Source organism: Anolis carolinensis, chromosome 1 (assembly GCF_035594765.1).
Source record: "Anolis carolinensis isolate JA03-04 chromosome 1, rAnoCar3.1.pri, whole genome shotgun sequence".
NCBI lineage: Eukaryota > Metazoa > Chordata > Lepidosauria > Squamata > Dactyloidae > Anolis > Anolis carolinensis.
The window spans coordinates 308735000-308762000 of record NC_085841.1 but is presented as its reverse complement, the minus strand read 5'-3'; the positions used below and the strand labels follow the sequence as shown (position 1 = coordinate 308762000).

General features: G+C 38.6%; 1 protein-coding gene across 4 annotated transcripts in view; it reads left to right on the top strand.

The window, feature by feature from the left end:
* map3k9 (mitogen-activated protein kinase kinase kinase 9) overlaps positions 1–26080 on the top strand; it is a 55082-nt gene extending 29002 nt beyond the window's left edge. The window contains exons 3-12 of one of the 4 annotated variants that reach the window (XM_008103733.3): positions 2260–2440; positions 4014–4162; positions 5313–5488; positions 6059–6299; positions 8342–8464; positions 9054–9207; positions 10093–10224; positions 13325–13437; positions 14990–15793; positions 19106–26080. In XM_008103733.3, coding sequence (XP_008101940.2) covers positions 2260–2440; positions 4014–4162; positions 5313–5488; positions 6059–6299; positions 8342–8464; positions 9054–9207; positions 10093–10224; positions 13325–13437; positions 14990–15793; positions 19106–19188 — 2156 coding nt within the window. In that variant the 3' untranslated portion in view covers positions 19189–26080. Of the gene's footprint in view, positions 1–2259; positions 2441–4013; positions 4163–5312; positions 5489–6058; positions 6300–8341; positions 8465–9053; positions 9208–10092; positions 10225–13324; positions 13438–14989; positions 15794–18819 lie in introns of all 4 variants that reach the window. The other 3 variants (XM_062968087.1, XM_008103719.3, XM_003214544.4) reach the window with 3 other exon arrangements.
* Positions 26081–27001: the final 921 nt, after the last annotated feature.

The following is a 27001-nucleotide window of genomic DNA, read 5'->3' as shown; positions in this document are numbered from 1 at the left end:
GGCATTAAGGAAAAGCCTATTAATCATCAAATTAGGTTATGATTTTACAAATGAAGCACCAAAACATCATGTTAGACAACAAATTTGGCAGAAAAAGTAGTTTAATACGCAGTAATGCTATGTAGTAATTACTGTATTTATGAATTTAGCACCAAAATATCATGATATATTGAAAACATTGACTACAAAAATGTGTTGGATAATCCAGAACGTTGGATAAGCGAGTGTTGGATAAGTGAGACTCTACTGTATATATAAACAGATCACATTATATACATATAGGGCAAACATCCAATGCCCATATACACACAGAACCGAGATAGAGACAGATGCAGAGGCAATTTAACCTTCTCCTGAGGGGATGTTCGATTCTGGCCACAGGGGAGAACAGCTGCTTCATCATCCACTGTGACGGCACTTCCTCATTCCAACGTTGTAAATTAGTTAAATTTGCCTCCCCACTTTATAAGTGGTACCTTATTTCCTACTTGATGTGGTGCTACTTCCATCAGCCCAAGATCAACCTATTTACGTACTGCCTCCTGACCTTGTTGAAGGAGAGTGCTGTATCCAAAAGACACAGGCAAAAGATGCCCTGTTTGGAACAGGGAAGATGGCCGCCTCTTTTGCGGCCTAGCACAATGGAGCCAGGCTGCAAGGCCTGAAACATGTTAGCAAAATGATCAAAGGAGGCTTGGATTGGGGCTTTGGGGGCTAGAAGTGTTCATAAGCATATCGTTAAAAAGATAATAACAATGTTCTCTGCTGTCTTTTGAGGAAAGTAGGGCCTTACAAAGAAGTTGAAAGCTGAGGTAAGATGGCGTTCTCCTTTTGGGCCATCAGCATGGGGCCAGCCTGGAAGGCCTTAAACATGTCAGCAGAGGGGCCAAAGGGGACCATCCGTTGTCAGTGGGTTCATGGGGTTACGTGTGTCAAGTTTGGTCCAGGTCCCGCCTTTCTGGTGGTGGCAGTGGTGTTTTGGATTACAGAAGTGTAGGCTGAAAGCTGTTACCTGTCCCAAAGCTAGCATCGTTCTGAGGAGAGAAGTAGGCCGAACGAAGCCAGTTGGTAGTAGTTTTTCCCTCAGCGATCCCAGTGGCCTATGAAAGTGGCGGCCAATCACAAAGCTGGCATATTCCGCCCAGCCAATCAGAAAGCTGATCCATATTCCGCCAAGCCAATCAAAACGCGAGCACATACACCGCCCGACCAATCAAAACGCTGATACAAACATACAAACATTCACTTTTATTATATATATAGATATAGATGTTATATTAGGTGGTTAGAATTGGATTATATGAGGTCAGTTGTACATAGTTGTATAAAATGTAGACTGAACTGGATTAGATGGCAGTGTAGAGTGAAGGCGATGTCATAGAGGAATATTATTTAGAATGCCAAGGTAGATAATCCAGTTTAAAGGAGATATTGGCAGATATGCCTTGGTATTCTGGGTAATATTGTTGTGTGGCAGGGGTTTGAGTGTAGACTGCCACATAATGGAGTTGAAATCAGATAATCTGTATTTTCTAGGGACAGTGGTATGGATGAGGTCTAAATGCAGTTTGTCTGTGCCCTGGGATACAGGCGTGGGCCAACTTGGGCCTTTGCTGCAGCATTCGTAACAGCCTGAGTCCCTTTTGTTTTTTCTCTCAGAAGCTTAAGGTGTTAGGAATGTTGAGAGTTGAAGTTGAAAACAACTGTGTGAAGAGTACCTGGTCGCCTGTTGTGGTTGTTGCTGTTGTGATTGTGTTTTTAGTGTAATTGTGTTGTATCTTACTTGAGGCGGGGATGATTGCTTATGTTGGCAATTTTTGAGTTTGGGGTTTTGTTGTTTTGTGAGTCGCCGTGATGCCAAAAGCCTTTTATATATATAGATTAGCCTTGTGAGTGAAAATCTCAAATTTAAAATGTAAACACAGTTCTTCATGAAAACTTTATTACCTTCATTTATTTAAAGATTGTTACACTTTCTAGTGAATTAGCTGATTACATAGTGTTGGGTTCATATATTTGTACCTTGGAAACTCCTATAAATGTTATTTTCTACTGTTTTAATAGCTTGTGATTCATAATGTATCACTTACTGGGGATAAAATTTTACAGCAGTGATAACAGGAGTTTTTTCCCCCCTCTTTCATTAATATATTATATGAAATCTTTAAAGATGCAGACATAATTTTTTTCTGGTAGAAAACTCAAATACCAAAGATATATTTGGTGTATGTTCATAAAGGTTTTTCTCTCCTACTCCAGTATTAATACTTGAGAAGGTGGAAAATGGGGACCTGAACAACAAGAACTTGAAGATTACTGATTTTGGCTTGGCCAGAGAATGGTATAAGACAACCAAAATGAGTGCAGCTGGGACATACGCTTGGATGGCTCCGGAAGTCATACGTTCATCCATGTTCTCTAAAGGAAGCGATGTATGGAGGTATATTGGCGAGCATTAAAAACACTTCAAACTGCTAAATTGTAACTATCCAGTTTCTAAAAGTGCATGCAGTCCCTGCAGGTTACCATATTTGTCTACTGAAAATAATTCCCAAATGATTGATCATTCCTTCTTTCAGCTTGTTCTATCTAATATGGTTGTGGTTTTTTAAAAATTACCATTTGTCGCTGCTCACTTGATTCTAAATGGGTAAGGGATTGGTGGATAGCTATGCCAATTGTCATTATACAAATCTTGTTGGGTCATACTGTGAATTACTTTCACACAAGAAAAATGATGTGGAAGTGGCCAGTAATTGCTCCTGATACATCTGAGAGTGGGGTGCAGTTGCCCATTTACAAGTTCTTTCAATCCCCTTCTCAAGGCCTTGTTTAGACAGTTTTCTTTTACATATGTACATGAAGTGATTGGAAGGTAAACCTACAGTGTTTTGTACGCCTACTGAGACTTCCAGGGACACAACTATCCAGCTTCACATTTTCTTCAAGGAGTTTGCTACAGGCAGGGTGTAGGGGTGGAATGGCTTTGAAGCTACATTGTCCAGTCCTGTTGAAATCCTTGTACACAGATTCCAGTGGTCTTCAGCTTTTATTGGTTGAACTGACTGGAACTTATGGGAGTTGCAGACCAGAAAATAACCATAAGACTACAGTTGGAAGCCCAGCATAAAATGTAAACAAATTGACAACAGGTATAAGCTCAAACAGTAATTGAAAATGGATGTGTTTTGTCCATTATGAAAGTCTTGACCCAAAACCTCTTTCTATCTGACTTCTAACCACAAACAGATTAAGTGCCAGGATATTACTACTGTATATAATTTAGTCCTTGCAAATGGTTTTAGTGCTAACAACTATCAAATAATCTTACTTTTGGAACTGAATGAATGTAACCTCTTCTTATTTTATCTATGATGAAAAAGATTTATTCATATATTGGTTTTTGACCTTCCTTTTACTATTAAAACTGATTCCTTCTCCTTGTGCAAATGGACTGCACAGCTGGAATTGAATGGCCATACACTACAATCTTGTGGGGGCGGGGTTAAAAAAGGAACAAGATGAGTAATAGATTGGTTTTCAGTGCTGGGGATAGCTGCCACATATATTGGATTTTGGAGGAAGCACTTTTCAGAGAGAGAGTTGTCCAATATTTTTAGAAGGTATTGTTAAAAGCATTAAATACTTGCTATGTAGGGATTGTTAATAGTAGCATGTTAGGGATGTGTAACATAATGAAGTTCGCTTACTGAGTCAGTTACAATATTGATAACAACATGTTCAATGGGATGTAGTAAAAGGTTATTGAACAAATTCTTTGTTAAAGTAATGTCCTGATCTCTGTTCACTAACATTGACATGAGATCAAAAATATCAATTTATTCCTGAAAATACTCTCTTTGCAAGAAAATACTCTCTTTACTCTTATACAGTATAAAGGAAATGTAGTGTACTTTCAGGGTATGTAAAAGGATGTCTTTCATCTTGCTTTGGAAGAATGAATTAGTGCTAAGTAGGGGATTATGTGAATGACTAAAGTTTTTTCTTCCTAGCTATGGTGTGTTGCTCTGGGAACTGCTGACTGGAGAAGTACCATTTCGAGGAATTGATGGCCTAGCAGTGGCATATGGGGTTGCCATGAATAAACTTGCTCTCCCTATTCCTTCAACCTGCCCAGAACCTTTTGCCCGACTGATGGAAGGTAAGCAAAGGATGAACTGAACCCGACAAAATTATTGGCTTTTAGAATATAGCTGTGATAAGCATTATATTATAGTTTGATTCTGTACTTCCTTAATATGACGTAGTAGAATGCTGGTTGCTTTGTTTGCTTTTTATTAAAAGCTTTTGCTTTACGTATCCCACTGTGACATCAATAACAGAAGTTAATTCTAAATCAGCATGCATAAAATTGCAATGTAATGTTGGCATTTGAAATGCAAGGAAACAACTTCTACAGGTGTAGCACCCTTCCAACTTTATTATTATTACATTTGCTTTCTGTATGATCCTATAAATTAATAGCAGATTCAGTTCTCCAAGTGCTAATCCTTATGTTGTTGAAATTGAACTATTCATGCCCTAGAGGTGGGTATCCACAAGATTTGAGAAATTCCAAAGTTTGCAGAGAAGGGAGCCCACAGAACAGCTCAGTGAGAGACTGAGTATCCTCAGTGATCGTGGAATGCTGACTGTGAAGCAAGGTGTAAAAATACCAAACAAAAAAACCCCACACAAATTGATTATTCAAAGTTCATAGCTGCCATACATGCACTGAAATTAATGTGACATACATTATATTGATTAATAAGACCAGGTTTATTATAACATGGACAAATTGGATTTAGTTTTTTATAATTTTGCTGGAACTGGAGAATGTGCATGTTGGACAGAAACGTTTGAAAGGCTGCAATTAGCCTGAGATTGGATATCTTGTGGAGTTTTAAGAAGCACAAAAATGGAAAAAATTAAAGCATTGTATACCAAAGGTACCTATAAAAAGATAATGTTTAACCATGTGTGTGTGTGTGCATTTTAAAACAGACATTTTCAAATTGGTTAAAACAAACTTGAAAAATAAAACCATATACACACAGATATACACAAATTTTAGCTCGTTTAAAATGTCTGTTTTAAAATTGAAATTATTTAGGAAATCTTTAATCATTTTAAACTTTTGTTGTAAGTCAGCCTGAGATCTTCAAATAAAGGGCAGGATATAAATATTTTAATAAATTAAAGATATCTAGATATATTAATATATGATAGATCATTGAACAGAATTTAGTAATTAAGACATGAGGATATTCTTGCAGCTTCTGAGCTAGAATGTCTCTCTGTGTCCTCTTTAGATTGTTGGAATGCTGATCCTCATTCAAGGCCATCCTTTGCCAATATTTTAAGTCATCTAACCAATATAGAAGAGTCTGGCTTCTTTGAAATGCCAAAGGACTCTTTCCATTCCCTGCAAGAAGACTGGAAAGTAGAGATCCAGGAGATGTTTGATCACCTCAAGGCCAAAGAAAAGGTAAATGACTAGACTCTGACACATGTGACTTTCTATTATAATTATTTCTGTCATTCTGTGTAACGCTTCTTCCATTCTATGCATATGTCTAAAAATTCTACTTGAATTTTACATTTTGTGTGCTGGACTCAAAATTAATGAAGAATCAGAACATTTCAAAATTTCAGTAGAAATGACACTTTAAATACATAAGGTATTATCTATCTCATCTCATATTAGATTTTCATTGGCCTAAAAGTGGATTATTAGTCCTTTAGGAAATACATTTTCAAGTTCAGAATATAAAGTTTTCTTCACTATCAAGTCCTTTCATCGAACATCTCAGTTTTTCTAGTATAGATTATGCAGTGGTAGTTACTATATTATACTATATTATAGTTCATGGACTTAACATTACTCTACTGCATTTATTTGGGAGCTGAAAAACACCTTTTCCTGCATTTTTCATTTCTGAAACTTTAAAGGTAAAGAACAGGAGAAATAACAAAGACCATTCTGATACTGTCAATTTTAAGTGGTTATGCTAGGTAACATGCCACATTTCTGATGTGATTTCTTACTCCTTTGAAGGAGTTACGTACATGGGAAGAAGAATTAACCCGAGCAGCAGTTCAGCAGAAGAATCATGAAGAGTTCCTGCGGCAGCGGGAACAGGAACTGGCAGAACGAGAGATTGACATTTTAGAAAGGGAGCTCAACATAATCATCCACCAGCTTTGCCAGGAGAAGCCTCGTGTGAAGAAACGGATGGGCAAGTTCCGAAGAAACTGCCTCAAGTTGAAAGATGGCAATCGTATCAGTCTCCCTTCTGGTGTGTTATAGTGCAGAATGGCTCAGAACTGTAGTGCCATCCTTTCCCAAATGTATTGATTTACCCTTCCTCCAAAATTCTATGTATATATAATATACAGTGCATATATTTCATTGTCTACTAACACTAGAAAACACTACTTAAAATACCATATTTTAAGGAGTTCATGCTGACAATCACCTGTACTTGGAGAATATGTACAATTAGCAACATTCCTTCGTTTAAAAAGCCATTTACTTTTCACTCTCTACAGCTATAAATTCAGCTAATTCATAATTATTTATGCTCCGGATAAAGCTATCAATATTTTATTTTTATTATAATCTTACAGATAGAAAAAGCCTACTGACAACATTTGTTCACAGGCTAAGTCATAATCAGGGCCGGTCTGAGATAAATTTAAATATTAAGCGGGGGTGCTGAAAAGCACCCCCCGCCGGCCCCGCCTCCTGCGCCCTGGCCCCGCCTCCCACCCAGCGTGCCCTGGCCCCGCCTCCCACGCTGCGTGGGAGGCGGGGCCAGGGCACGCTGGGTGGGAGGCGGGGCCAGGGTTGGCCCCGCCTCCCATGCTATTCGCCCTGGCCCCGCCTCCCACGCAGCGTGGGAGGCGTGGCCAGGGTTGGAAAGAGGGAGGCTTCGCCGCCCGGGGAGGGGAGGAGGGGATCCCTCCTCCCCTCCCCGGGCGGCGAAAGAAGGAGGCTTCGCCGCCCGGGGAGGGGAGGATGGGATCCCTCCTCCCCTTCCCGGGCGGCGAAAGAGGGAACCACAAGGCCAGGGCGCACTGATCGGGCGGCGGGGCACCGTCAGAGCGGTGCCCCGCCTCCCGCCCAGCCTGACGGCGCCCCCCGGGACCTGCGCCCGCGGCGGCGGCGTCACGTGGCCTCTATGGTGGGGCCGGCCCTGGTCATAATGATGATTATATTCTTGATATTGCCTGATAATTGTTTAATTATTGGCTCCTGCTCTGAGGTTGTACTGCAAGCTGCATGGCTTGACACAAAAGAGGACAAGGCTGTTACACCTTTTAATTGTTTTGTGTTTTTTTGGGGGGGGGGGAATAATTTACAATGGTAATATATGCACTCTCTGCCAACATTCTTCTTTTTACTTACTTATAGATCACAGACAATGCCTTGTAAAAGGTAGCAACTAGATCAGTGAAATAATAATAATAATAATAGTAACAACAACAGCAACTTTATTTTTGTATCCCGCCTCCATCTCCCCGAAGGGACTCGGGGTGGCTTACACAGGGACTAGCCCAAAAACAACATAGCATTACATACAACAGTAATTAAAACAGTAATTTAAAACAATATAACAAAGGTATAACCAACATAACGTAACAATTACTTTAAAAGACTGAGCGTCGATTGCTACATACAGCAGAGGGTGACTAGTGCAAGAGCTCCGAAAGATCCATAGGTAAAATCAGGGCAAATAGGGAAAGAACAAGGGAACAGTTCCATTAAAGTGCTAAAACATAGCGAGTGAGAAACAGTGATAAAATGCCGTACATATTTGTAAACAGATTGCATGTCTGATGGGCTTATTAACTCAAAATCGCACCGGAACATCCACGTTTTCAATTCCCGGTAGAAGATGGCCAATGAAGGAGCCAGCCGCTCCGAGCCCTAGGGGAGTGGCGGCACATAAGTTTGAAAAATAAATAAATAAATAAATAAACCTAATCTCCCTAGGGAGAGAGTTCCAGAGCCGGGGGCCACCACTGAGAAAGCCCTCTCCCTCGTCCCCACCAGCCGTGCTTGGAACAGAGGTGAGAGCGAGAGAAGGGCCTCCCCGGAAGATCTTAGGGCTCACGCAGGTTTGTAGGGGAGGAGGCATTCGCGGAGATAGGCAGGTCCCGAACCATTTAAGGCTTTATAGGTAATAACCTGCACCTTGAATTGGGTCCGGATAATCTTCCTGGTGATTAATATTGATGTTGCATCATTATAATGGTGCTAATGTCTAAATAGAAAGAAAGCAATGTGGACATGCTGAGATTATTTTATGAATTACATAATCTGTTTTGTTAACAGATTTTCAACACAAGTTCACAGTGCAAGCATCTCCAACGACGGATAAAAGGAAAAGTTTAATCAGTATCTGCTCCAGTCCTCCTGCCAGTCCTACCATCATTCCGAGGCTCAGAGCCATCCAATGTAAGTTATTTGTTATTATTAACAACAAATAAAAGAGGAAAATCAGTGTTATCAAAGGCTATCTCTGTCCCAGGATTTGAATAAGACATTGAAACTTTATGATGGTACTGTTTGAAGGGGCACATAAGCAAAATTATGCTCATTTATTTCTTTCTCTGTCCCTCTCCTGCTGATTCCTCTGTCCAAATCTGTTGTCATTGCTTTGTTTTGTATAACATGCTATGCAATGTCATTATTGCAGTATACCTTTTTAAAAAGAGAAGTGGCAAACCATCATCCTTCCTACATAAAGACCTTTGCCTTTTCCCCAGCAGCAAATTGAATCCTTTCCCCATTACATGAGGAATAGGTATAATGATACCACCTTGAGCTCAAAGATGATAATAAGGGTGATAATAAGGTGCAAATGTTGCACCCATAACAAAAAAACTAAGATTTGTAATTTTGCTTTTGCTTACACTGGACAAACTACTGTCTACTATGAAACTATTATTATAAAACTCATTCTGGGTCCTATATGGGGTGAAAGGCAGGATATAACATAACTAAATAAAATAAGTTTCTTTTTTATTCTCAACCACACTACCAGTAACACCCAGTGAAAGCAGCAAAACATGGGGACGAAACTCTGTATCCCAAAAAGGAGAAGAAGGAGAAGAAGAGAAAAAAGGTCAAAAGAAGAAAGGCCGCACATGGGGCCCAAGTTCTCTTTGTCATAAAGAGCTAACAACAGATAATGACGGGTAAGAAACACTATCTTAGCTAAAACTATATAAAGGTTGCACTGCTAATTTCTCTCCCCCCCCCCCCCCCCCCCACTTTGTGGCCAAGTTTCTATTCAGGTAAGAAATTTGATGACATTAGCAATGCCTTCAATTGGCAAGTGTAAATAAAATGTGATGAAAAATATTGTCATTTAGTGAATAAACTTGTCATTCATCAAATGGGTTGGTGAAAAACCTGAAAAAAGTCAGAGTAATCCCATTTACGTTATACATAAAGCCTCAGTCTGCATGTCTTTTTCTTCATAAATATCCCATGCTTCAGCTGGAAGTTATTGCCAATTCATATTACATTTCCTTCTTCCATTATTCCAGATCACATCTCTGGTTGGTATAAAAAACAAATAGCAAAAAAAAAATAATAAGGCTGGTTCCCTGTTTAAAACAGAAAGTGCATAAACTGAGGATCAATAAATAAACATCTTGATTGCTTAAAAGGTCTTAATAAAGTATTATTTTTATTAGCACATAAAGCCCAATCAATTTCAAGCTGTGAATCCTCTTAAAATGTTGGGAGGGGGACTATATAAAATATCAAAGGACAACACATATGTGCATATTATCATATTACATAAAACATTATTTATACTTGTAAGTTCATTGTGGCCTGTACATAGAGCTAGAACTGAACCTGCAGAAATGTAAGAGCCAAGAACTCCCAACCCATTTACAGGCAGAATAAAAATGTGTGGGAAAGGCTGATGAGCAGATGAAATTATAAATATGTCTCAGGGCTTGAGGCAAAGGGACTGTTTGAGAATGTTGAAAGAATTTGTAAGAATGGAAAACAACTGAGGCCTCATTCAAGATCTTAATTTTTAAATTCACTCTACTTCATTTTTTCAGCAAAACCATCTCATCAGTGGAATTCAGCTTTTCTGTTGCACAAAATCTAATATCTGTCCCAGAATGTTCCAAGAAGTGGCTCATCAAGGGAGCATCCGATTTCCCCTACTTATATTGCAGAGGAGTTCAACTGTGTGTTTTTAAGAGACCTGAGTATTTTCCCCAAGCAAATCTCTCTCAGAGGAAGTCTTGCTTTTTGCTATGATTGTTTTGACAATGTAATTTTAGGGTAATCTATTCATATTACAGCAGGAAAGGGGCAGTCATATTGGGAAGAGATGCCCTTCCTGTGTTTATGTGTCTTCTATTAAAAAACAGTAAGTAAAGTAGCCCATTTGCGAGAGATTGATCCATTGTTCATGAGTCTTCGTTGTTCCTTTTATCAGGCAAATTTCCCAATGTGATCACTGCTCCTTAGAAGAGTATTTTATGTTCCTAGTGCATATTCACCCAGCATTCAGCTATTCGGTGATTACAGCAAATGAGATATCCATCAATAGGTTGCTACTCAACAAGTCAAGGATCATGAGACTTTAAAAACATATATATTAATCCCTACATGCCAACCAGACTCCTTCCTTAGTTGTTCCCTTGCCTTAACTGAGATCATGTTCTTTTCACTAGCTTTAGTCTTAACAAATCTTTTCATCACTTTGCTATTCTGCACATTTTTTTCCTGTGTTGTCTTCCTCCTTTTTTGCTCCATCGTTTTCACTCCCTCTTCCTGGTGATACTTATCATTCTTGATTAAGCTTTTCCTACCTGTCATGATCAGAATGGACCTAATGTTGGACAGTACTTCTTCATACATATCACAGATACTCTTAAAGAGTACCAAAGGGAGCAATTCTTTTTCTGCCTTTTCCGGAGTGGCCATTTTGAGTCTCAGTTTTCAAGAGTCTACATCTGCAGGCAGCCATTTAAAAATACCTTCACCCTTGGTTGCACCTTCTTATCAAATGCAATTTCCTGTTAAGCAGTATGTGGCTACAGTGTTGCATTTACTGCCCATAGCTCCAATTCAAGAAAGTCTATTTTTAAAAAACTACATTCTCGTGTAATCAATTAGTTGTTTGCGGACAGTCAGACACACTTTAGACCTGATTCAAAAAGGGCTAGCATCCCTAGCATCTTCCCCTTCTCTTGTTGACAGTTTTAATAGTAAAAATATGTGGACTCTGTTCACTTTGTTGAGGCTTTCAGAAGCCTCGTAGCAGAAAAAACTTAATTCATTCTAGTAGCTGTATTTAATAAAATGAAGCTGAATCCCAATACAACAGACGTGTTATGGACTGGTGGATCTTAAGTCTGTGAACTAAGTAAACTGCCTGCTCTGAATGGGAATGCATTCTCCCTGAAGGAGCAGGATCCATTTCTGCCATTGGAGACCCAAGCGGACTCTGTGGCTTGGTGTGCCTGGCATCAGTGTCAGTTGTTGCACTAACCTATGAGATTTCCTGGCAGATATACCTTAGTCCCAGTAGTCTATTCACTGGTAACATCCTAGTTCAGATACTGAATTCTATATGTGGCTGTTCTTGAAGACAACTTGAAAGCCACAGGTACAGTAGAGTCTTGCTTATCCAACCTTCGCTTATCCAATATTCTGCATTATCCAACACAGTCTGCCTCCTACTCGGATCCACAGATGTCTCTCTAAGCAGCAATGCGTAGCAGGCCAACACACTCAACAACAACACAAATGCAGCCATGCTCTCAAACAAGTGTAGTCTTGTTGTAAAACATGTTGTTTTAGTGCTTCACTTGTAAAATTATAACGTAATTTGACGTTTAATTGGCTTTTTCCTAATCCCTCCTTATTATCCAACATTTTCGCTTATCCAACATTCTGCCGGCCCGTTTATGTTGGATAACTGAGTCTCTACTGTATTACAGTATGTAACACTAGTCATAAACTGCATTGGCTACTAGTTTGTTTCCAATCTGAATTCAAGTTGCTGCTGCTGGTGATGTTTATAACCTTATGTGGCTTGTTACTTTAGTAGTTAAAGTGCCTTTACTTATGTATGTTTACCTGAAAAGTGAAGTTGATAAGTTCATGTATCATTCAAATATGTGCAAGTTGAACATATTTTTAAAATTAGACATAACCCATTACAACCCATGAAATGCATGAATTTCTGGCCCCAAATTGTGTCTGGTTCCAAGTATACCCCAGGAGGTGCAAAAAAAAAAATGAAAACAGAAGGTATACTTCTCACAGGTACATAATTCAAAGATAGTGACAGCTTGAATTGTTTTCTAGTGCCCTCTAGTGATTTCATTTTTTGCAACAAATGAGATAACTCGATAATGGAGAAAGTAGTAGTAATTAAGTAGTAATTTTTCTGACATACATTCATTAGATTTCTATGCTTCAGCTAGTGAACTTTCATCTTATTCCTTCTGTTATGAAGGAAACAAATATTTTCTGCCATGCAACAAATTGACAATACACCACATCGTGTAACCTTCACAAACATGAGATTTTGACAGTGTCATTTATTTTTCGACTTGCAGCAGTGCATCAAGAATGTAGTGCACTTTTTAATAGCCTTTTACCAAGTTACATATCTTATTTTGTCTTACTTTTAAAGTGAGCATGTCAATTCCACTTTTTCTACATATCTCCTGCCTTACATTTTTGACTGAAATAAGGCCTTCTAAACTATAAAACATTTAGAACAGTGGTTCTCAACCTGAGGTCCCCAGATGTTTTTGGCCTTCAATTCCCAGAAAATGTAACAGCTTTTAAACTGGCTGGGATTTCTGGGAGTTGTAGGCCAAAACATGTGGGGACCCCCAGGTTGAGAACCACTGATTTAGAATAAACTACCCAGAAAAAACAGGCTAGTTTCTCTAGGTAAAAACTCCTTTCCCCCCAGGCATTCTAGAATTTTGAGTAACTAATGTAAATTATTTTACCATCGCCTGGATTGAATATTATGCTCCTTTCATAGGTAGATAGGAGCATCATATTAAATCCAGGTGATGGTAAAATAGTTCACTTCAATTATACTTTAGAATGTCTTTATATATTAGTTTATTGTTGAATTTTATTCATTTGGTATTTCCTCTCCTTTATGGAAACATGCACCGAAGGACGCCTCATTAGCTAATAACTGAAGTTAACACCTCACTTGCTCAAAACTAATTTCAACAGTATCAGTCATCAACTAAGCAGAAGAAAAGAACTTCCATTATTTATACTGTTTTCTTCTCTTTATTTTAGTCTAAAGTCCCTTGTCGATGGATCGAGACAGTGGTCATCCAGTGCACCAAACCTAGGGAAAGTCCAGAGAACAATAATCCCTTTTCTAGGATTTACAAGCCTAGCAGAAATCGGTAAAATGTTTATTAAATAGGTTGTATTGAAGTAACTGCATTCTGCTTCATTCATCTCTATCTCTCCCCTCCTTCCTTTAAAAGCAAATTTCAAATACGTTTCTGCACTGTAATTTCAGGGCTTTCATGCAATACTCTTTACAGGTTACCATACATAGCAACTTTGTTTCCATCATTGGCTTAAGTGGGACATATGCCCTTGCAGAATTGCCTAACTGTATGAGGATGGGATAGGAGAAAGTTACAGGACAATCTTTAACAATAATTTTAATGCATAGTCGTTTACAGGTGGGAAAATGCTGCCTTTTAGGCACTCGCTTACTAAGCCATTAAAAGTTTCTAAGGTAAGCTTTTGCGTGAGTTGTACTTGGAAACAAATTAACTGTGGAAGTTTTCAGTACTGAAACAATAAAAAACTCTTGAACCTATTTCATCCTAAGAGTAATATTTAAAATTAAAGTGTTCAGGAAATTTCCAAAAGCAGTCTCATATATAACAAATTAGAATAATCTAGTCTAGTGTTTAGCAGGGAGGGGTAATTATGACCAAGCTGTGTCCCCCTAAGTGTTGCTGACACTTCAGGCTAAACCACTCTGCTGCAGAAAAATCCAGCCAATCGAAAGGTCGGCAGTTTGAGCCCGGGTTGGGTGAGCACTTACTGTCAGCCCCAGTTCACCTGCCCACCTAGCGGGTCGAAAGCCGAAATGTGAGTAGGTACAGAAGGTCGTTTACTTACTTACTTAATGGCACCTTTAAGGACATTGATCGGGAGAAAGATCCTCGGCATGGAAGATGAAAAGACAGCACCTCCCCCCCCCCCCCCCCCGTGGCTGAAGTTGAGCACAGCCTCCAAGATGTCAGAAATAAGATGGGAAAAACTGCCTTTACCTCTGTTCTGTTGTCTGTCCTAGTTAATTGCATAATCAGCATTGAATGTTTGCCATATGTGTGTTCTGTAAGCCTCTCTGAGTCCCCTTAGGGGTGAAAAGGGCGGGGTATAAATACTGTAAATAAAAACGTAATAAATTTACAAAAGGTGCTTTGTGTTATGGAGGCTGTCTGACCCCCATTTTCAGATGAGCCATCTACTAACTGTACTGCCTCTGATTTGGACTGAGTTATAGGGTTGTAAGGATGAGTACTGTAATTTGCTTCTTTCATCCCTATCTTTTCAAGTGTATCTTATAGATCAAGTTAGCTGCCTTGATGCCCTCCAGATTCTTTTCTTATTAAAACTCACACAAGCCCAGCATGCATAACTAGTTTATTCTGAAAGTTGTAGTTCAAACCCTCTATCTCTCCCTGTTTTAAATTTCAAAGCTGCAGATCAACCTGTAAGAATTTTAGATACTTTATAAATCATAAATAAATATGAATATCTTTATGACAAGCATACTTCGCACATTTTTCTGTTAATGTTTGAAATTGTCTTTTTTGACTCATCCATCTTATTCATCCTTTGCTCCCCACACTACGGCTCTAAATTTGTGAAATCTAATCAGATGATACTGACAGTGGAAATACCTCATTCTTGCTTGTGTCTTTGCTCCAGAGAATGAAGATGGTGATTCTTTGAAAAATGGGGAGAGCAAGATTCCACCTTCTCCTAGGCCTAACCCTTCGTATCTCTGCATCCCATTTCAGAAGAATGAGGACTGGGATGGCCAGTGCAGTGATGCCAATGAGGAGGTCACTCCGGTGAACTCTGCCACAAGCACACCGCAGCTCACCCCCACCAATAGCCTCAAACGTGGGGGTTCCCAGTACAAACAGTGTGAGCTTGCCTTTCTTGGCTGTGGGGCTGTCTTAGCTGCTGCTGGCCTAGGTTTCGATCTCCTGGAAGCTGGCAAGTGCCAGCTGCTAACGCAGGATGAGCAGGATGCCCCCAAGGAAGAGAAGAAGAAGCGTGACAGTATCTTCCAGCGGACAGGGCGCTCCCGTCGCAGCACCAGCCCTCCTTCAAGGAAGCTCTTTAAAAAAGAGGAGCCCACGCTGCTGCTAGGAGAGCCATCCACTTCTCTCACCCTGCTCTCCTTGTCTTCTATTTCCGAATGTAACTCCACACGTTCCCTGCTGCGCTCAGATAGTGATGAGATAGTGGTGTATGAGATGCCTGTCAGCCCTGTGACAGTGAAGGCTCCCTTGCCAGTTGTTAATAACCCACTGGTTAATATCCGTGTTGAGAGATTCAAGCGGGACCCCAACCAGTCCTTGACTCCAACCCATGTGACTCTTTCTTCTGAAACCCGACAAAAAGGACATAGACGCACCCCCTCTGAAGGTGCCATAAAAGTGGCTGGTCTGCTTGCAAATGGATGCCCTTCCAGTAATTCTCCAACAGGAGCACTAGGAACAGGTAAGATATCCTCTTCCATCTTTACGCTCCATATAATAGAAGCCAGTGAAGGACACAGTTTGCCACTGCCTCTGTTGCAGTAGAAGCTGTAGATGTTTCCTCTAATGGCTGGATTAAGCCAAGAATTCCTCTATATAATCAGATGGAACTATCCTCATTTGGGGAGGGTGAACAGCAGATTCCCCTATAGATTCAGCAACAAAGCCTACTTCTGTCTGGTCTTGGTCCATCTTTCTTCACATCTTTCGGCCTTGTCCTTCATTTATGGCTGCAACTTCTCTTTTTCTTTCCTACTTTGTTCTACTTTTAATATTGCTTTTCTCCTTGCATGCATTCTTTTCCATACTGTATAAAACTGCATCCAGATTTTCTACATGAAGGTTCTCTTCAGCAGCTCTGTAGTTTTTGTTCTCTTGAGAAAGATGATCACTTTCTTCCTCCCATAATTAAAAAACACTTTTTTGCTTTAACCATTTCTAGAAAATAATTCCTTGCTTGCCACACCATGGCCTAACTGCTTCTTTACCATAAAAACCCCAATTTATTCCCTATACTGACCACGCTAGAGAATTTGGCTGACAAATCTATTTTCAGCACTTTCTGCAAACAATCTTTCTGCTTAAAACTGGTTTTAAAAAAGAAAAAAAATTGGTACATGAAATTTTTATTTCCCTGTATTAAAAGAAAGGTGGGATTAAAATAAAATAAAATAAATAAGGATGAAATTTGTAGGCTTGCAAGGAAAGATATGTGGATTCTTTGAAGGGTCATATCTTTGCATCAGTTTCCACATTCTGTCTACCATTTCATAAAACAGTAAAACACAAGAGTAAAGACAAAATGTAAATTTCTTTTCCTATTGTTTCATTTTCATTTGACATCTACTGATTAGTTTCCTTCCAGCATCATACCTCTAAAGGCAGTTTGAACTTTGTTTTGTCTAGTAAATTTGGCTCTAATTGTAATATTTTCAGGGTATAATTGCAATTACTGTTTAAGTAAAACTGCTCTTTTTTCAGGATCTTTGCTGGTGTTGCTTTTTGTTGCTTTGCAGTAGGTAGATTCATTTCAGAAATAGCAATCATTTGATAAATTTGTCTAGATTTCAACCAGTTGAAGGTTGAAATTTGATTAGTATGCATTCCTAGTAACTTAACATCTGTTGGGATTAAACTATTCCTATAATCATGCCCTGCTTTAACATTATTTTCCAAAGCTGCATAACTGCAAATATTAAAAGTAAGTGAATGTGGTTGTCAGACATCTCATCAAAGGCAGCCCCAGGTGTACAACAAGCTACAGTAATCCAAATGGGATGTAACTAAAACGTATACCACCATAGCCAGATCCACACAGGTTTTAAATGTGCAAAGGCACTCTATGCATCTGCAGATACTTGGGCCTTCAGTTTCAACGTTGAGTCCAGGAATGCACCCAAACTGTAGACTTTTGTCTTCAGCAGAGTGTAACCCCATCCAGCACAGGCTGGATAACTGTTTCCTGATCTGTCTTATGACTATCCAGAAGCACCTCTGTTTTGTCTGGATTAAGTTTCAGTAAGTTTTCTCTCATCCAGTCCATTACTAATGACAAGAACTGATTTAGGAGCAGGACTTCACTTGATGAAGAAAAAGATAGTAAAGCTGGGTGTTATCTGCATATAGAAGTCACTGCACCTCAAAACACTGGATGACTTCTCAGCGGTTTTTAAATAGCATAGGGGACAAAATAACTCAAATGATCAGAGGCTCAAATAGGAATCCCCCTATATTCACCCCTCTGGGAAGGAATGGATCCACTTTAAAACAATGCCTCTAATTCTCATCCCAGTGAGCCAACCCAGAAGGATACCTTCTTAAAACCTTCACAATGGAGAACCTTCTTACAGTGACACCAGAGGCACTCCAAATGGCCATCTTCTGGTCAAAGGAAATCTAGTATAATGCTAAGTTTTTAATTTTGTATTTTTAAAAAATACATTGTAATTGTACCCTCAATTTGTTTCTGACATGATAAATAAATACCATGGTCAATAGCATCAAAAGCCGCTGACAGGTCCAATAAAACCAACAGGGAGATACTCCCCCGGTCCAGTTCTCTCTGTAGATTATCCACAAAGGTGTCTCTACCACATAACCAGGCCTGAAACCGAATTGAAATAGATCTAGGTAATCCATTTCATCTAGAAACTCCTGGAGATGAGAGGCAACCACATGTTCCAATACCTTGCTCAAAAATGAACAGGTGGACGGTAGTTGTCCATTACAGAGAGTTTCATGGCCAACCTTTTAAATTCAGGCCTCACCTCTCCAAGGATCCTGCTCACATCTTCAGGCTGAATAAATTGAAAAGTATTAATCAACACTGGAGAAGCAGGCATCAAGGTTAAATCCACTGGGGCTGTATCAACTACAGTATCCAAGTCAGAGCAAATTTGAGCTACTTTAAATTCAAAGCACTGTGCAAATTCTTCTCAGTGACCTGTTGAGTGGTCACCATTTTCCTCTTGAGGACTAGTTTGTAATAGTCCTCTGACAGTTCAATTGGGCAATTCTGTGCAGTTGCAATGATGGCAGCAAAGAATGTCTTTGCTGTGCGCATTGCCATGGAGTACGTATTGCCATTTCAAATGAGCTCTAGCCCATGTTTGGGCCGATGTCATTCTCTTCTCTCCAACATCATATTCCAGGATCATCAAGGAAAAGGGGGAGATGAGTATAAGTTGTGCACTTTCACAACTTTCTTTGGACAATGTCATGTTTGGATAGTGCTGGTTTTGCTGTACCTGTTATTGCCCCCATCTATCATATGATCCTACAGGGATCATAATGAAGATTTGTGCAGTTCTATGTTGTTTGCATGCCCTAAATAAACAGAATCAACCCTCTGTCTGACATCACTCTTTTTTTATCAAATGAGCCCGATGTCTCACTTCATCCGTGTTGTCTAACTGGTTGGTTTCTCTCTCTTCTTGCCCTTCCCCCTCTTTTCTTGTGTTTTCTTTCTTTCTTCCTGATGGGGAGTAGGAGTACTAAGAACGCCCAGTCCAAGTCAGGGTCCAAACGAAGTCCCTCGACTACCAGACCCCAACCTCATCTTTCCTCCAACCCCCAGGCGCCATAATGCTCAGCAAGACTCCATGCTGGAGAGACCTAAGACCTTGGAGTTCCTACCTAGGCCACGCCCTTCAGCTAACAGGCACCGGGTTGACCCCTGGTGGTTTGTATCCCCAAGTAATGCTAGGGGTGATTCCTCTGCCAATAGTTCCAGTACAGAAACACCTAGTAACCTGGATTCCTGCTTTGTCAGCAGTAGCAGCACTGTTGAAGAGAGGCCTGCACTACTTTCTTTCCATGTCAGACTGCCTGAAGAAGAACAGACACTCTTGGACATAGATGTTGAAGGGCAGAACGAGGACAGCACTGTGCCGCTATGCAGAACTGGACTCAGAACACACAAACCTGCAGCTTATGAACTGAAACCAGAATTTTGGTCTTAGCATGAAATTCATAAAGAGTTGGTAAACTCTGTTTGATTTAGTTCTACTTCTTGCACTGCAAATGCACTTTGAAGACACTTGGAAGTAGAGTGATGCTGCTGAAGTCATTTTGCAATGTTGTGTCCACTACAGATATGATAATAGCAGCTTGTAGCTGAGCTACACAGAGCTGCTGAGTCTTGAAGTGAGGTTTCCTGTAGTCTTCCTTGTTTCTTCATTACAGTGTTAAACTGCGACATGCAGTGTGATATATCTAAGCCTCCATTCTTAAACTGCAAGTACTCAGATACCCGATATTGGTATGAATTTTATGATAACCTCAACTCCAATATTTTAAATCTAGTAATAGACAGTAATGTTGTTTACAGGCTGTTAGGCTACAGGAATATGTGTTAACATTTAGATGTTTTTCTACCAGCACTCATGCTAGATTTCAATTTTTTTCTCTTGATTTTCTAGAACTAATATTTTATCTTTTGGGATATGCAAATACCAGTAGTTCCACCTTTCCAAACTGAGTGCTGGGGAATAAAAATGGAGTGGATGTCTTGATAAATACTTGATAAATACTGTACTTGGCCAATACCACCTATATAATGTATCACAACACATTTATTGTATTTTACTGAAAAGGCAAAGGGCTTTGAGTTGTTATTTTTAAAAAGAATCCTGAAATCATGTCTCAGGTAAATAGATGTCAAAATGCAGTGATACAAATTAACCAGTGGGATAATGGAGGAAAGAAAACTTTGACACTGAAGGGAGGAGGGGAATGATGTGAAACTTTAGCACAAACTATCATGACTTGATACACAAGGTTTTTGTCCAACCAGGAACTTGTGAAATACAGTCAATCATGTGTTGTGAATTGTTGTACCCTTTGCCAAATTTCAGCAGTATATTGCATGAAAACAGTGATTTTTATATGCCCCCGTTTCATTGAATGTTATATTAATAATTACATTGGGTATCTTGCGTTTGAAATGACTTCTCCCTAATAATGAACTAATATGTCTAGTGAATCTGGGGATACTGAATGCATTAAGGCATGTCATTTGATTTCCTACTCAAGGATCTGTCATCTTCACATCTTTTCTTTCTGGTCTGAACTTTTGCCCTTCTCAAATCGTAGAGAAAGGGGATTCTCCCTGAATTCTTAGCAGGACTAAAAAACATGAATAAGTCCAAAAATTTAGTTAAAAATTACTGAAAAATCTACTGCTCAATGTAAATACTGTAGAGCGGCAAAAGCTGGGAGCTTACTTTGTTTCCAGAGAATGTAATAGAAACACCAATCCCCTGTACTCTTTCACAACACCTCTTCTGACTTTTTGAACACCTGAGTGGGAAAATGGCTGTGGCAACAATAGCACTTTAGTGCTTTTCTCGAAGGATCACCAAGAGAGTAGAGGGTGCTGGTATTTATTTTATGTACTCTTGGGATGGACAAAGCTCTCACCTTTCACCACGCTTTAGAAAATGGGCACTCCCTTTTTTCATAATATTGTACCTTATGTTTGATCAAAAAAGGAACCATTTCCATCTCTGAATAGTGTGTCCAAAAGGCCTTTCTGATTGCCGGGGGGGGGGGGGGGGGGAATTGATAGCGACCAGGGGGTGGCTGGATCTCTCAAGCAGTGGTAGCACTATCCCCTTGCCCTTGACTTATACATATACAGTAGAGTCTCACTTATCCAAGCTAAACGGGCCAGCAGAAGCTTGGATAAGCGAATAACTTGGATAATAAGGAGCGATTAAGGAAAAGCCTATTAAACATCAAATTAGGTTATTATACAAATTAAGCACCAAAACTTCATGTTATACAACAAATTTGGCAGAAAAAGTAGTTCAGTACGCAGTAATGTTATGTTGTAATTACTGTATTTACGAATTTAGCACCAAAATATCATGATATATTGAAAACATTGACTACAAAAATGGCTTGGATTATCCAGAAGCTTGGATAAGCGAGGCTTGGATAAGTGAGACTCTACTGTAGTTAATTTGGGCAAGAGTATGGTAGATAGGTCCAGAAAGCAGAATGCACTTCAGTGCTTTCAGTGTTGCCAAGTCTCTAGACAAGATAAAAAAGATATCCTGTGATCACACACTGATCTTGGAAATGTTTTCTGGACAGATGATGATGAACACTTACACTCTAGTCTCTTTGCTTCATTCAGAACTCAAGAGAGCTTCAAGGCAGGCAATTCCAAGACTATGCATCTTGTCAAAGATGCCTCTCATCATTGGCTGAGTGAAGGGTGTGAACAGATTTCTGTTACTCTTGAGGAAATGTAGGGGTCCCTCCTGTCACTATAGGCATGCCTCAGTTAACAAAGTGGATATGTTCCTGGGCATTGCTTCTTTAACATAAATTTTGATACCAAAAGTAGAAACATCTTAATAAAATAGGTGCCTATTAGGCATGTGCAAAAAATTCAGAAGTGTCAGAAATCGTAAGAAAAGTTTTGTAAGTTGGAAGCCATAGCTGAAGCATTTGCGTGACCCACACCAAATAGTTTAGTAAAGAATACACAGTTAAACAGGAAATAACAATTTCAAAGTAGGAGCAGATTTTTTTATTATAAAAAAAATGCTGTTTATAAAAACTTTGAAAATTAACCAAAAATCCGTGAATAAGTGAAATTTTCTGAAATTTGGTGGGCTAACAGTGGTAAATGTATTCTACCACTATAGCAAGCTTCATCCCGATCGCTTTAAAAATAAGGGAGATAGGAGCCCCTGATTTCTCCCCAATTATAGTAATTTAATTATGCGCAACTCCTGTAATGAAATAGTAACAAAATTTCATTAGTCTCATTATAATAATGCAATTTTCACTAGGTTTAATTTTGAAACACTTTAGAAACGAAGCACCAACACCCCCCAGTATTCTAATGTCTTTTGAACCCCTTTTTTTGAACCTCACATCTATAGTACATATACCACAAAAACGAATAGCAGGTCAATGTGCTTTAGCAACTTTTCAACTCAAACTTACAATATACAAATGTGAAATTAATCAGCGATGTCAGGTAAAACTAGCATAAGTAAAAAAAAAAACCATATTGAATTGTTGAGAGACCACTTGAAAGCTTCTTCCCAAGTGCATCCAGCAATTATTTGTTTTTATTTCTTTCTTTTTTTGTCCCCCAATTTCCTTTTTCTTTTTTCTTTTTGTTCTCAGACTAATTGGAAATTTTTAATAACATTAGCATTGGAAGGGCAATAGAGGTCTGGGAGAAACACAGTTTCAGTTGGTAACAGTGTGACTGTAGTAAACAGTGTGAATTCTTTGTATCAATCTACCATAGACAAGCTAATACCAGCTGCCTCCAGAATCCCTTTCAAGGCATGTTGAACATCAAAGCTGAGAAATCTGCCTCACCATTTTCCCATCATTTTAAAGAAGCCTAGATCTATCAGTTTGGCCACCAAAATACAAATCATAAGGTTTTGTAAAAAGGAGCTTCTTTGTCAGAACTTTGTTAACTGAAGTATGCCTGGGTCTAGCCTTTTTATTCTAATGTTAAAACTTATGATTTTAAAGTTATCATAAAATAAAGAACTGTGGAGTAGTACCTCAGTTCTGGAAAATGTGATGTTAAAGTTTGTTGTTGTTTTTTTGCTCACAATTTTGACATCTCTCTTCCTGTATTATATTTATTTCTCTTGACCCCTTTGCTGTGTTTCAATGAGAATGTCTACAGTTCATGACTCTGAGCCATAATTGGTTTTGAGTAAATCTGTGGCACTATTGTGTTTAGAAGTGAAACTAAAATTTGAAGTAGTATCAGTTCAGGTTTAATGTTGGTTCAGCCATCTTGCTGTATGATATTGGGCAAATTGTTTTGCCATATGTGCCTCTCTTGTTTCATCTGTATTAACAGCTACCTCATGCAGCAGGAGTGGAGATTTACTGAGCAAGTTGCAATTATTATTCTGTCTTCAAAAGAAGCGTGATTATACTTCCTTGTGTTTAAAAATCTTTAAATATGTTTTTTTATGTTCATGCGGAGAAACCACTTCTTTGTAGCATTTTTTAGACTAATCCTATGCTACTTTGAGATTATTTTATTTTCTCTAGGCCCAGCCAGACAAGCAAATCTAAAGAGTTATTTCTTTGAATATGTATAGATTCTGAGTGTCTTTCTCCCTCTTAAGGTCAAGTCCTGCTGTTTAGCATGCTTCACATTTAACTTCTGTATTATTGAACTAACAAGCATGTACAAGGCTCAATGAAAGTAACCTTTTCACTCCTCCCTGGGCTCCCTGTGAAAAGAAACACATGTCAACTTGAGAATTCATGTGTTTGCAAGACTTGCAATGCAGGTATTTGTAAATGTTATTTGCTAAAATTCACACAGTTGAAAAAACATGCACAAACAGGCTTTACTCAATATACAGAACATTGTCTCATGCTAGGAAGAAGGCAAGATGTAAATTTAAAAAACCCAAACTTAAATAAAATTTGTAAAGAAGATGTGTATAATAGGAAAATATCAGTGCAGATTTCAAAGTGAGAATTAAAACCAATGTTACATAATCTGATATGAAAGAAAGTTAAGAAAATTCAGAAAAATGGGGTGAAAGTGACCGAGAGATTTCCACATCCCTCATCTAGGTCAGCTATTTCAAGATTCCTATTGAGTGATTGAAGCTAACAGCTTCCTCTCGTGTAGCTGGCCCTCACCTGATCTATTTTGTAAGTAGAAATAATAGTGGTCTTGGCACTAACTATAAAGGTGCTATAGTACAGTGTGAATTTTAGGAGGATGCTGAATGTTTAGGAGCAAACTCTAATTTTAACCAGTGCATGGCCATGATTATGGTTCCAATCCCAGAAAGGACTCCATGTCCCAGATGGTGAGACTAATACGTTTCTGAGAATCAACATCCTTTTTATATCACTTGGAGAGAAGAGCAGAAATTTATTTTGCCACATGAGAGTTTGCATTTTACATGAAACATAAAACCCTAAAGCATTCTCTAATTGTCTTTTTCAAGACAATGGAAACTAATGGAATATTCTATTCCTGGTGAATTGAGAAGAATGACTATCTTCTCTATTTAAATATTAATCATTTTAAATTAGTATCTGTTCAAAATTGTATCCCATAATGTTTGAGGTATCCTTCGGTTTAAATGTATGCATGATGTATAGAAACACATAGGATGAAGGTTGTGGATGTTTGTTCCCAAATACTCTGATTCCTCTCATTCTGTCCTTTTTATGATTTCTCAGCTGGTGTCAACCTCCTTTTGCTTTATGTAATCTTCTGATGTAGAACCTTGATCTAGTTGACTTCTGTAATTTAGTTTGTGTGCATTTTTGTTTTTGTTTTTCTTTCAGTACAGATAGGATGTTGTCTTATAGCTGCTCTATGCTTGTGACCAATATTCTCTGAGTTGGTTGTCTTCACAGTCACACAACCACCCTTTTATCCTGCTTCAGGTGTTTTCTAAAAATCCCTCCTCAAACCATGCTAAAGAGTAGAAGTCTATTTCAATGGAAGGAGCAGGAGTGCCAAGCTGCCAGCTCAGAAATGTGTGTCCCTCCAGATGTTGAACTGCAACTCCCAGTATTCTTAACCGTCATAGCCTGTAGTGATAAATTCCAGAAGTTGTCACTCAACAGTATTTATAAGAATGCAGAATTATCACCCCTGTGCTAACCAAAGATTTGGAAAGTTCAGAAGATTGCTAGGGATAGCCACAGCACCATAGGTGTGACTCTGTAGTGATGACAGGTGAATAATCTGCTTTTCTATTACCTTCCTTTGTAAGGGAGTAGTAATGCACATCTACTGTAAGTAGTTACAACTAGGTTTTGAGACTTATTAAATCACCTTCCTTGAATCTAGGGTTGCCAACTCTTGTGGTAGTAGGAGGAGGACCAATCTCTGCTACTTGCATAACTGGATCCCCTGGAACCACCACCATCACCTCCTCTTCCTCCTCTTTGTTGGATCTGTTTTCTGTTGGTGAAAGATTGTATTCATGTGGAATAATTCCACACAAGTGATGTATCTCACAGGTTAGCCCATATGGTCTTGCATGCTCAGGTGTAGAATGTTTTTATTTTTGATAGTTGTTTGCATAGGTGCAGCATAACGATTTTTTGTGAAGCACCTTAGAGAGAGAATTTGATTCTTAATATTGGCTGAAACCACCTGAGGCTTTTTACAAAATTACTGTTTTCACACATACAAAAATATTGGTAGGGGGCTGTAGCACTGAAAAGATCATTTATGATCCCAAATCTACATTACAGTTCTTGTCTGTGAGGTACTGTGTTCTTTGTTCTGTGACAGTAGGTAAGTGGATATTGAAATCTGCCTTTCAGCTTCTGCTCAGCAGCAAGTCAACAGTGGTGGGCTAAAAGATGGATTTTTTTTCTGAAAAAGCTTTATTTAATGATATCTTGTTGCCTCTTTAAGCCATTTGAGGCTTAAAATAATTTAAATTTATATCAGTGGCTGGTTTGTTTCACTGGTTTGTTTCACATCTGTTCATTAATAGTATGTTGTGTGTATATCTTTGATACATTTTTAATTTATGCTAGAGAACAATATTTAAATGCACAGAGGTAATTGAGATTGATAGAAGATCCTTTTGCTTTCTCTAGGCTTTTTTTGTGGATGTACTGGAGAAAAAAAATGTAAACCAAGGATGCCAAGCAGGCTTGGTTCAACAGCTAAAATTATTATTGTATTACAGTGTAATGATATTCTAGGCCTTGTCTCAACACTAGAGCACACAAACTTGAATAAAACTGTTATAAAGAACGAATATCTCAGTTTTCTCTCTTTGCAAAAATTCTAACCTTATGATTATATCGTATCTATTTTTTCCTAATTTAGGTAATCTCTGACAAAGATTTGATAAGGCAAATGCACACCATTCTCAGCCTTGATCCTCACATGGTGCACTGACTTTCATCAGACCTGTTTAAAGCTATGAATTAGATTCCTAATTGTTGAAATGCACATATATCCTGAATAACCTTGATTTGTCTTGTTTCTATATGCTGGTATATACATGCATTTTGGACAATGAGTCCTGTTGAACCAAATGGAGCTTGCTTCCTGATAAACATTCATAGTATATATTCATATTATAAATGTCCAAAACTTCCCATAAGAAAGATGTTGCTAGGCAAAATTCTTTCTCTCGGCTGGAAAGAAAACAGCTATGGGGCATTTAACTCACACACATTATAATTCTAAGATGTAATCATATTGCAGAGTATCGTTGGATATCATAACACTGGAGCCAAATGAGTGATCCTGGTGGGAAGTAGCATGGCCCCTATGATGACCTTCTCATCTCAAGCTATTGTTAGAAGCCACAAGAATCAATTAGCACTTATGTTGATAAAATACATTAAGCTATTTATTAATTGGGGTGAACATTCAGTAAGCCAGTATTATTCAGGCAGATTTTTTTTAAAACTAGATTATTTTAAAATACTTCTCTATAATTGGTTTTCTAGTAATCTAGTTAGTTCTAGTAATCTAGTAATTCTAGTTACTTAAAAGCTGATTTTATTTTGAAAAATATAAGTTATTTGTACCTGGATCTTCACGTTGCTTTGATTATGTGTACCTGCATGGCAGAATGGGGGTTGGACTTGATGGCCCTTGTGGTCTTTTCCAGTTGGACTCTATAATTCTATGATTTGTTCTACTACCCAGTTTTTTGTCTTT